Source organism: Triticum dicoccoides, chromosome 4A, assembly GCF_002162155.2.
Source record: "Triticum dicoccoides isolate Atlit2015 ecotype Zavitan chromosome 4A, WEW_v2.0, whole genome shotgun sequence".
NCBI classification, from domain to species: Eukaryota; Viridiplantae; Streptophyta; class Magnoliopsida; order Poales; family Poaceae; genus Triticum; species Triticum dicoccoides.
In genome coordinates this window covers 211,885,668-211,897,499 of record NC_041386.1, presented here as the reverse complement: position 1 = coordinate 211,897,499, position 11,832 = coordinate 211,885,668, and the positions used below count along the sequence as shown (strand labels likewise).

General features: G+C 42.0%; 1 protein-coding gene across 3 annotated transcripts; it reads right to left on the bottom strand.

Annotated features, from left to right (window-relative positions):
• Positions 1-752: 752 nt before the first annotated feature.
• On the bottom strand, positions 753-6,155 carry LOC119285657 (ATP-dependent Clp protease proteolytic subunit-related protein 3, chloroplastic-like). Of its 3 annotated transcripts, XM_037564994.1 has the most exons (10): positions 5,746-6,155; positions 4,926-5,030; positions 3,499-3,621; positions 3,249-3,308; positions 2,560-2,656; positions 2,406-2,479; positions 1,904-1,957; positions 1,737-1,820; positions 1,174-1,296; positions 753-1,066 (listed from the first exon to the last, which is right to left on the bottom strand). In XM_037564994.1, exons 1-9 carry the CDS (start codon positions 6,064-6,066, stop codon positions 1,201-1,203), a joined length of 1,014 nt encoding a protein of 337 aa, XP_037420891.1. In that variant the 5' UTR covers positions 6,067-6,155; the 3' UTR covers positions 753-1,066; positions 1,174-1,200. The 3 variants fall into 3 exon arrangements, with proteins under 3 accessions (XP_037420891.1, XP_037420892.1, XP_037420893.1); XM_037564995.1 differs by lacking the exon at positions 1,737-1,820; XM_037564996.1 differs by lacking the exons at positions 1,737-1,820; positions 1,904-1,957.
• Positions 6,156-11,832: the final 5,677 nt, after the last annotated feature.

The window sequence follows — 11,832 nt, the reverse complement described above, 5'->3', positions numbered from 1 at the left end:
CTAGGAAGGCAATATACACGGGACTCCTATAAGTATGAATCATTAAGTGATGAAGCTTCTTTTTCTGAGATCCCGAGAGCACCAGCACAGATATTGCGTCAAGAAATTTGGGAAGCAAACACATATATATTAATCAGAAGGAAATCAAAGATTGCATCGGTTGTTAAAAATAGAGACCGGAATTACTACTACTTCTGTTGGGGTCGACCACCAGAAAAGATCACGAGCATCAGGAAGTTACTCACGTGGATTTTTACATGTTTAAAGGAGATTGGATGGGGCCCACCAAGCTTGCCGATCCTAGAGTTAGTTTAAACTAAGAAAGAGTCTACAGATTAGGAAATATGTGTACGTGTGTCTTTTGGAAACCTTTTAGGTGTGCGTGTGTTTCAGGTTGGCTACTTTTATAAAGCCTAGGTGTGCGTCATTGTAGAGGGGTCAGGTTATTTTTATATAAAATAGACACTGTGTTTTTCAGGGTAGACACCCGTATAAGTTTTGGAGGGATCTTTAGAAAACCTCTGTGTCGCGATTTCTTTTTATGAAAATTGTTTTGCGCGTGAGTACCTTCGTCGAGATTGGTTTTCTCATGCTGGGCCGCAAGGTTCAAATCCTCTACTTCATGTACATCGCGTGTGCGGGCGAGAGGTTGCTACTGCTGGTGGTGGAGTGTCGTGAAAGATCGGGCCGCAACAACGGATCGGATCTCGCCACGAGGTTCGGTCTACATCAATGTTCGTGCTCCCCCGCAGTAAAAAAAAGACACATCATGTTCGTGTTGATAATATTTTCATCTCGGCTGTTTTCCTCATCCACCCCTTTGGGTCCATAAACCGTGTACACTATGCACCAACAGTGAGCAGAGTACCAAAACCTGGACTGGCAAACGAGCAGACTAACAACAATAGCTCCACCCAAAACACTCGCTAGCTCCAATCCCGAGAGCATACGCCCTAACATGATCGTCCAAGTTCTAATCTAGCTTGTCCATAGTCCATACAATAGATACCCTCGGCTCTGACAACGTCCAGTTCAGCCCCTGCGACTGCAAGCTCAAAGGCCTAACCTGCACATTGTCAAACCTCAACAATTATACACAAAACATCTTAGGTAGGGTTGAAATGAAATGAACGCAAATATAGTGCCTGGCAATTACACAGTGGAAAATCTTACTAAGTATTCGAAGTCCAGTGCACAACTTCACATTCCACCGGGGCCTCTGACTCCAGCAACCTTGTCCCAATCCTCAGGGGAGAGCATGTCAGACATGTACTTCTCCTGCCCGCGCCAAAGGATCTGACATCATACAACATTAAGTATTTGCTCATTTTCCTAGAGCAAGACTCCATGCAACCCCGCACATCTTCGCATGCTACCATCCCGTGTGCAACTCAGAAAGCCCATAATAATACAATGTGCAATCTTACTATCGTGCCTAAACAATAAATAAAATGTAACACTCCAAACTCATGCTTATCAGGTCACCCTTTTTGGTGCACTCATCCAACTATATGTAATTCTTAACGTACTCTACCTAATAATACCTGTGAAAAGATTCGAGTTCAAATTCATTATTCACTGAATTTGACATTTTACTGGAAACTCTACATGGCACATCAACGTGTGCTTCTCCAGAAATTTTCATGTTAATTTCGTGCCCAAACTGGACGTTGACTGGAAGAGTGCACCAGAAACTAAGGTTGCTTATGTTGCCTTGGATAAAGAGATTAAAATACCTTGTCAATTACCCCAAACTCCTTGGCTTTCAAAGAGTCCATATAAAATGGTCCTCTCATCACCTTGTCTATTTTCTCTGGTGGCTGATAAAGAACTGTTATATCCCAACTGAAAAAGGAAAAAAAATAAAGTTCTCTACAAGTAAATGATTACAAGTTGTACGTACATTTCCAGTGTGCCTTGCTAAAAGTTTGACCAGGGTGTTCCTGTTGTGCACGACCTACAGTAAGCAACTAGAGGTATTAATTCTCGACTCAAGATGAACCATGAATCTGGGAAATGATATAACTTTATGCGGAGGAGCATATATTACCATACCAGGAACCAGATAATATAAAAAAATTGTCATCTCTCATGACTTAGCAAATGGTTTAAATTCCAAAAATTAATGGCACAGGCAATAATTGCATGACCACATCAACATTGATTGGATTCATATTTCATTATTGAGGTATTCAAACCTTCCATGTTTGTTTTACTGAAGTAATAAAAGTGACAAAAGACCCAAAGTGGTGGGACCCTTCCCCGGACCCTGCACAAGCGGGAGCTACGTGCAGTGGGCTGCCATTTTAATGAAACTAAATGCTTAATCACATGCTCAGCAGTTGCTAGCGTACATGTTTGATTCAAGAGTACAAGCTAATTAGAAATGAAATCACAGCTCCTACCTCTTTTGCACGAATAACAACATCAGAAGCTTGCATCATCCCATATGAAGGAATACGAGGTTGCTGAATCAAAGCTGACATGAAAGTACATTTTCTGTTGTTAGAAAGAATCAACCAACAGAAAATCTGATCCATAGTCCCTCCACTTTACTACCTTTGGCATGGGGAAACATATATCGTTTGCCTTTCTTCCCTGCTGCAAGGACAAGGCAGGCATGACCTGCTGCAGCTCCTATACAAAGTGTGTGAACCTACAGAGCAAATAGTACCATCAAGTTAGTGTCTACAGAATTTACAGAGTACAAAAAACACTAATGGTCAATTCTACAAACACAGACAGCTCATCCTAATATTATGTCAATGATTTTTTGCCCAGTTCAAAACATCAGGGGAACATAGAGGTGCAACCCACCATGAGAGTACACAGGCGAAATGATTCTAATACATCAAATATATGTTTTGTTGCTTCTAAGACACTTCGAAGACATAAAAACCAGCATATTCATGTTAATTTGGTGCCAGTTTGAACTATCACACCTTAAGCGTGGTTGACCTAATATTTTGCCAAACATCAGTACGAATAAGTGGCCAGTTATATATTAGAACCAACTTCTTGCTGAATATATGCATAAATAATGAGACAAAGCCGCTTCATCTTTAACATGTTCCGGATAGTTTTAAAAAGTGATCAAAGACTATTCATTAACAAACTGGCCATTCTATCTGGTTATTGGTCACTAGCAAACCATAATACTTTCTGGAAGATTAGAACACAAAAATAAATAAGTGTAATAATTAATATTGAACTGCTAAAGTACATGCAGTAAATGCAAAAGATGGTACCTCAGTTTTCATCCGCATCATGGCATCATAGATAGCAAAACCTTCTGTCTCCATTCCAACCTAATTTATTCAAGAAACTTCACTAAGAACAATGACCATCATGACGATGAATAATAACGCAACAGGAGACGTCATAATTTGTCACATTTATCATGGCATAAGTAAGCCATATTAAATATGATACTTAATCACAGTATTAGAGAGCACACACGACAATGAATCATGAACTGAAGAAGATAAACTTGCTTACTGGTTCACCATCATCACGAGCCGTTCCTGTTGAGTTGATGTATATATATGCAGGCTCACTACTATTCATCCAATCAAGGTACATCAACTGGGCAACAATAAGCTCGGTAACTGCTGGCACCAACTACCAAAGCAAGAAGAGATAATCTCATGAGGTTATTAGTTCTGATAGTCTCATAATAACATATATTATAGCATGTTCTACAAAAACAATTTGCTAAGCATCTATGATAAAGCTACCATTTGAACACCTGCAGGATTTTCAAGTACTCCCTCCGGTCCTTTTTAGTCTGCATATAAGTTTTGTCTAAAGTCAAAGTATCTCTACTTTGACCAAACATATAGAAAAAAGTATCAACATTCATAATGCCAAATCAATATTGTTAGATTCGTTATGAAATGTAGTTTCATTAGTATATATGTTTGGTATTATAGATGTTGATATTTTTTCATATAAATTTGGTCAAACTTTGCGATGTTTGACTTGACACAAATCGAATACGCGGAGTAAAAAGGGCCGGAGGGAGTACACTGAAAACAGACGTCGACCTAGCATCAAATCACAGGATTTAGCAAACTACATTAAGAAAGGCAATTCAAGAGCAGCTCAACATACAAGGGAAGTGAGACAACATCCACATAGGACAAACTAATGAATATTCTTTTCCACAGTAATGTGGAAAAAGTAGAGGGTCAAACTGTGAGTGAATGCACGAAATGTTGCCTTTAGAGCCACTACTGGATACTGGGTACATGGAAGAAACTATGCTACGAGCAATATGTATCCTGGAATCAGAAGTATCTAATTTAACAAAAGGGACATTTGATTTAACATGTCCTCTATACTGGCAGCAGTGAGATCTGTATCGCACTAGCGCCATTACAGAAAATCAGGAGAACATTTGCAAAATAATAGGTTTAGTGTACAAATTATAACAAAATCAAAGATACACAGGTAGCAAATCCCAACCTTATGCCTGATTAAGCAATATAAAAGTTAATAACCTATTCAAATTGCAAACTAAATTTTAAATACTGAATGACGGTAAGAATTAAGACAACAGGCTAGTGAGGAGCAAAACTTTGTTAAACTCTATAGTCTATAATCAGTGCATTGGTGACTGCCTGACGGGCTTTGCCAAACAGGGCTCATAGTATTGCAGTCTGTCTTTTTATTTTTGACGTATGCAGGAGATAAAATACATAGCACGAGCTGGTAAAGGTCAGTTCCTCACATCTATTACAACAGTTGTTTCAGTGGCTGTCTGTCTGATAGCTCAGGATATAACATTGCATCAAATTATTTATATTTTATCCAGGCTAGTTGATTCACTCATACATACTTATCAGCATATTTGGAATCCACAAATTAAAAATAGAAGAATACCACAAAAAGCTTTCCTACTGAACTTTGGTGCAGATTCATACCGGCATGCCAATATAAACAATCCGTCCATGTAGAAGCAACGACGGCAAATCCGGGGGAGGCCTTCTAGGACTGTGCTGACTGTAAGAGCTGCTAGAACGTTCCACCTGCCAATTTGACAATTGCAGTTAAGCGGAGCACAGTTTGCAATAAACTCCTGCATATCAAAGATCAAGGTCCGCATATGTAAACTTTAGCAATTTCAGAAGTAAAGCACAAAGGCATTTATATGCAAGGAAGCAGATTCACAGATTGGAACCTCAGTGTCCAACATGATATGTGTACTCGTCTGAGTAAGTTTGTATAATCACATACTCCCTCCGTTCCTAAATGTAAGTCTTTGTAGAGATTCAACTAGATGGACTACATACGGAGCAAAATGAATGAATCTACACTTAAAATGCATCTATATACATCCATATATGATTCATAGTGAAATCTTTACAAAGACTTATATTTAGGAACGGAGGGAGTAGTAGATATATGTTTTGCTAGTAAGTTATTACTCCTATTTCAATGGGGATAGCAACCTAATTAACACATGTTAGCTGGCACTGAGCAGAGCCTTGACATGTGTTACGACTTACGACATGGATCACATAACTCTGACAACCACTAACAAAATGGAAAAGAAAAACAATTCCAAGAAATGGTTTGCACGTAGTATTAGTCCCCCCAAATGAGCACCAAGTTTCAATTTCAGCTTCTTTCTTCCATTTCTATGTGTGTGGTGAGACCAGCATCGTACTATCATACTACCGCAGCTCCATTAGCGCTGCACATACAAGCACGACGAAAGTGAGCGCGAAAGCACTAAATCACCTGCGCGGGCGAGGACATGAGCTTGGCGTTCTGGAAGATCTCGAGGAACGGCAGGTGGTCCTCGCCGCGGCGTTCGCTACCCGCAGCTGCCGCGAGCTGCTCTGGAGAAGCAGCGGCTAGCGTGGATAGGAACGGGTCGCCCCTCGGGTTGAACAACGGCGACGGAGCCCCCGCCGCCGACCCGGCAACACGCGCCACGAGGGTAGAGGACGGCAGACTGCACCTTCCGGACCGGACTAGGGGATTCGGGAAGAATGGGGACGACGTCGCGGTGGGCGGGGAGGGGGTAGGGAGGCGTAGGGAGAGGAAGGAGGAGGCCATGGTGCCCGGTGGTGGTGTTACCCGGCCGCGGCGTGCGAGCGAGCTCAGGGGAGTGGTGTCTGTGGATAATTTGGTATTTTGGTTGGAGCTGAAGCCGTAACTGCCGTCTGTTTGCTCCGGGCCTTGGCCTTTGAAGGAGGGCATGGGCTGAACCTTGGGGCCTTGTGGGCTGAGTATGTTCTTAGAAATATTGGTAAAACAAATTTAACCATTAAAAGAAATATTTCTACCCTCAAAAAAATTAAAAGAAATATTTCTAAAAAAATACTAAAAGAAATAAGAAATTGCAAATATTATCTTCAAACTTCTCTGGTGACGAAATGTTGCACAACAAATTAGCACTACTTGTCACAATCATGGAATTTTGGTGGTATTCTGCCTTGGGTTAAAGGGGGCGGGAGGTTGTCGATACATGTTTTCTTCTTCTTCTTCTTCTTCTTCTTCTTCTTCTTCTTCTTCTTCTTCTTCTTCGATATAAATTCTAAAACAAAATATATTTTACATTTACGTATAAATTATGGACCATTTTCATCATCGCGTTTCATGGGCCAGTATCTCCAAACCAAAACTATATCCATCTTAATAGGTTGTGACAAACATTTTTTGACACAACTTGTACTTCCGACAATAACATATTTATACTCTCAAGATAACATACATAAAATTCACACAACAACAGACTTGTACATTCTTATGGGTAGTATACTTCCCACATATGGCAACTTATACTTCATGCAAAATGAACATGTACTTTATGTATAGTGTAACATATACTTTCACACAGTACTACAACCAATACTCCCAATGAATCATGTACTCCCGTGTGCTGCAATCTGTACCGTGGGGTACAACATGTGCTTGCATGGTGTAATGTGTACTCTAGAGTCTAATGCAACCACCCCTCCTGATTTTAAATGAATCCCCATCCCACAATGAAAATTTTGTAGGTGTAACTTTACTGCTAGATCTAGAGATGGTTCGGTCAGTGCATTGTACATATGTGTTAGAACTCAGTTGATGAAAATTCCAACATGTATGCATCATTGGTAGCATTGATGTAGGGTCTATGGAAAAAATAACTCAACCACGAGTCCATGACCCATCATCCATTGTCCCCGACGCTTGAAGAATGGCGACAAAGTTGGTGCAAGTAGAGGAAGTGCTAGTCACTTGCCAGTGCCCAAGGATGGCGATAAATCAAAGAACACGGCATCAGAAGTTGCTAGTAGTACAAGCCGAGTGAAGAATGAAGACACCGACGATTCACATGAGAAGGTCAAAAGGATAGCCAGCCACCTGACTCCTGAGGTTGATTGCTCTGTTGCCGACTACAACATCGCATCGGCCAAGCTAGATTTACATTCCCAATTATCCATGTGTCGGGAATTGTTGCATGGAAAACAAAAAAAAATACGCACACGCAATGATCTATCCATGGAGATGCATATCAACGAGGAGGAGAGTGTGTCTACGTATTCTCGTAGACCGTAAGCGGAAGCGTTTCACAATGCGGTTGATGTAGTTGAACTTTCTTCGCGCTCCAACCGATCTAGTATCGAACGCACGGCACCTCCGCGTTCTGCACACGTTCATCTTGGTGACGTCCTCCGCCTTCTTGATCCAGCAAGATGGCGAGGTAGTAGTTGAGTTCTATCAACACGACGGCATGGTGATGGTGATGTGATCTCCGCAGGGCTTCGCCTAAGCACTATAGAAATATGACCGAGGGAGTAAACAGTGGACGGGGGCGCCGCACATGGCTAAGACAATGTTGTGTGTGCTTGTGTGGCGCCCCCTCCCAACATATATATAGGTGGGAGGGGAGGGGAGGCAGCCAGGCGCCCTAGGGCTTGGCGGCCGCCTCCTAGAGGCCCTGCCATGCCCTGCGCCCCCCTTTCCATGTATGCACAAGGGGAAGGGAAGAGGGGGGAGAGGGAAGGAAGGGGGAGTCCTACTCCGTACTTTCCTTTCCCTTCCCCCCTTTCCTTCTCCTCCTCCCATGGCCAGCCCCTATAGGGTGCACCAGCCCCTTGTGGGCTGGTGTGTTCCCTTACTTGGCCCATAAGGCCCATAGGATTGTCAGGGGTGCCCGAAACTCTTTCCGGTGACCCGATACCCTCCGGAACACTTTCGGTGTCCGAATACCATCGTCCTATATATCAACCTTTACCTCTCGACCATTTTGAGACTCCTCGTCATGTCTGTGATCTCATCCGGGACTCCGAACAACATTCGGTCACCAAATCACATAACTCATATAATACTATATCGTCAACGAACGTTAAGCGTGTGGACCCTATGGGTTCGAGAACTATGTAGACATGACCGAGACACCTCTCCGGTCAATAACCAATAGAGGAACCTAGATGCCCATATTGGCTCCTACATATTCTACGAAGATCTTTATCGGTTGAACCGTTATGACAACATAGGTAATTCCCTTTGTCCATTCGTATGTTACTTGCCCGAGATTCGATCATCGGTATCTTCATACCTAGTTCAATCTCGTTACCGGCAAGTCTCTTTACTCGTTCCGTAATACATCACCTCATGACTAACTCCTTAGTCGTTTGCTTGCAAGCTTATGATGTGTATTACCTAGAGGGCCCAGAGATACCTCTCCGATACTCGGAGTGACAAATCCTAACCTCGATCTATGCCAACTCAACAAACACCTTCGGAGATACCTCACCGGTACAACAACGTCCTAAACAAACGGTTTAAAACCCCGTTCCGCGACGGTATTTGGAACCGTCGCCAAGTGAGTGTGGGCGATAGGGGGGTCCTTCCCACACGACCCAGAAATCGTCGGGATAGGCCCTCCTGGCACCCAGGCTGGGGCCGTGTGTGATCGGGCGAGGCATGGAAACCCAATCATTTTCGTAGGTATGTACATCCCACACGGTGAATCCCAGAAATCATTTTCGTAGGTATGTACATCCCACACGGTGAATCCCAGAAATCATTTCCATAGGTATGTACATCCCACACGGTGAATCCCAGAAATCATTTCCGTAGATGTGTACATCCCACACGGTGAATCCAGAAAATCATTTCCGTAGGTATGTACATCCCACACAGTTCTTTGTGTGGAAACGTTTGTGCAACGTGGCCTAACGCAAACAGTTCACTGTCGGAATCCGTGTGTGATTGTTAGTTGATCGAACACTCCTACTTTCTAGAAACCGTGCGGGTTGTTTGAGTTCATCGCCCACGGTGATGTCTGAGTAACCGTTTGCAATAGAAAACCCCAATAAGCAGGGTAATTAGCATATTATTGATAATCCATGTACTAATCAAACTGATATTTCTTATAAAACACACCAGATATTTCATATCTGTATAAAAGTAACCAGGATTTCATAATCGAAGCCAGGCAAGACGGTGCGCCAAGATATTTTATATTGCATCCCACACGATTCTTTCTAGTAAACTATTTGTGGTATACCTGATTTTTTTATTATGTTTTGAAAGACAAAATGGTGTTACAGAGGGAAAGGATGCATGGTGTTTGAATTGCTAGAACATTTACGTATAGTGAACATGCAAATAGTACATGAGTGTCGTGTTTAAATTTGGAATTATTCCGGGTTCGTTTGCCATTTTCATGCATCAATTGAGTTTCTGGGCATTTATTATGCATAATTCAAATTTGAACTACAAGCACATTCTCGAATGCACCAAAGTTTGCTAAAAAATCACATGTGTGTCTTTGGGTGAATTTATAGGTCCCATGCAAGAAATGGGAATAAAATTCGAACATCTGGGTGTCGTGGCTCGGCCAGAATGATTGAAAAACTTGGTTTTTTAATTCCTGTAAATCCAAAACACGGTTGAAAATCATAAAACTTGGCATGGTGTCATGACATGGCACCAACATGCTGCAGTAATTTTTTTGGCCGAATTGGGACAAGTTTTGGTGTAAACTTCTTGCAAACCGGAGCTTTCCTCAAGAAGGCTCCTCGTTCCGAGAGGGAACGTGTCACCTCCGTGTGCGAAACGACGTGCGTACACTGCCTTCTCCTGCCTTAATTTTTGTACATGGGCAGATTAGACCAAATAGAAGTATCGTGCTAAATTTTGGAATTATTCCGTGTTCGTTTGACCTTTTTATACATTAATTGAGTTTCCGGGCATTTAATATGCATAATTCAAATTTGAACTACAAGCACATGCTTCAGTGCACCAAAGTTGTTTGAAAAATCACATGTGTGTCCTTGGGTGAATTTATAGGTCCCATGCAAGAGATGGGAGTGAAATTCAAACATCTGGCATCGTGGTTCGGCCGGAAAGATTGAGAAAGTTGGTTTTTTAATTCCCGTAAATCCAAAACATGCCCGAAAATCATGAAACTTGGCATGGTGTCATGACATGGCATCGACATGCTGCGGTAATTTGTTTGGCCGAATTGGGACAAGCTTTGGTGTAGGCTTATTGCAAACCGGAGCTTCCCTCAAGAAGGCTCCTGGTTCTGAGAGGGAACGTGTCACCTCCGTGTGCGAAATGACATACGTACACTGCCTTCTCCCACCTTAATTTTTTTACACAGACAGATTAAACCAAATAGAAGTATCGTGCTAAATTTTGGAATTATTCCGTGTTCATTTGGCCTTTTTTATACATTAATTGAGTTTCTACGCATTTAATGTGTATAATTCAAATGTGAACTACAAGCACGTGCTCCAGTGCACCAAAGTTGTTTGAAAAATCACATGTGTGTCCTTGGGTGAATTTCTAGGTCCCATGCAAGAGATGGGAGTGAAATTCGAACATCTAGGCATCGTGGCTCGGCCGGAAAGATTGAGAAACTTGGTTTTTTAATTCCTGTAATTCCAAAACACGCCTGAAAATCATGAAACTTGGCATGGTCTCATGACATGGCACTAACATGTTGCGGTAATTTTTTTGGCCCAATTGGGACAAGATTTGGTGTAAGCTTCTTGCAAACTAGAGCTTCCCTCAAGAAGGCTCGTGGTTTCGAGAGGGAACGTGTCACCTCCGTGTGCGAAACGACATACGTACACTGCCTTCTCCCGCCTTAATTTTTTACACAACCAAATTAGACCAAATAGAAGTACCATGCTAAATTTCGGAATTATTCCGGGTTCATTTTGCCTTTTGTATACATTACTTGAGTTTCTGGGCATTTAATGTGCATAATTCAAATTTGAACTAGAAGCACAGGCTCCAGTGCACCAAAGTTGTTTGAAAAATCACATGTGTGTCCTTGGGTAAATTTCTAGGTCCCGTGCAAGAGATTGGAGTGAAATTCAAACATCTAGGCGTCGTGGCTCGACCGGAAAGATTGAGAAACTTGATTTTTTAATTCCTGTAATTCCAAAACACGCCTGAAAATCATGAAACTTGGCATGGTCTCATGACATGGCACCAACATGCTGCGGTAATTTTTTTGGCCCAATTGGGACAAGCTTTGGTGTAAGCTTCTTGCAAACCGGAGCTTCCCTCAAGAAGGCTCGTGGTTCCGAGAGGGAACGTGTCACCTCCTTGTGCAAAATGACACACGTACGCTGCCTTCTCCCATCTTAATTTTTTTATGCAACCAGATTAGACCAAATAGAAGTACCTTGCTAAATTTTGGAATTATTCCGGATTCGTTTTGCCTTTTTATACATTAATTGAGTTTCTGGGCATTTAATGTGCATAATTCAAATTTGAACTACAAGCACAGGCTCCAGTGCACCAAAGTTGTTTGAAAAATCACATGTGTGTCCTTGGGTGAATTTCTAGGTCCCATGCAAGATATGA

Bases quoted from the DNA above. Each gene is read 5' to 3' on its own strand.
- LOC119285657 (XM_037564994.1), bottom strand. From the start codon at position 6,066: ATGGCCTCCTCCTTCCTCTCCCTACGCCTCCCTACCCCCTCCCCGCCC. The intron at 3,622-4,925 runs GTATGAATCTGC...TTGCTTTGGTAG, and splicing joins TTGTTTATATTGGCATGCCG to TTGGTGCCAGCAGTTACCGA. The intron at 1,958-2,405 runs GTAGGAGCTGTG...TGCTTACTGTAG, and splicing joins TTGTTATTCGTGCAAAAGAG to GTCGTGCACAACAGGAACAC.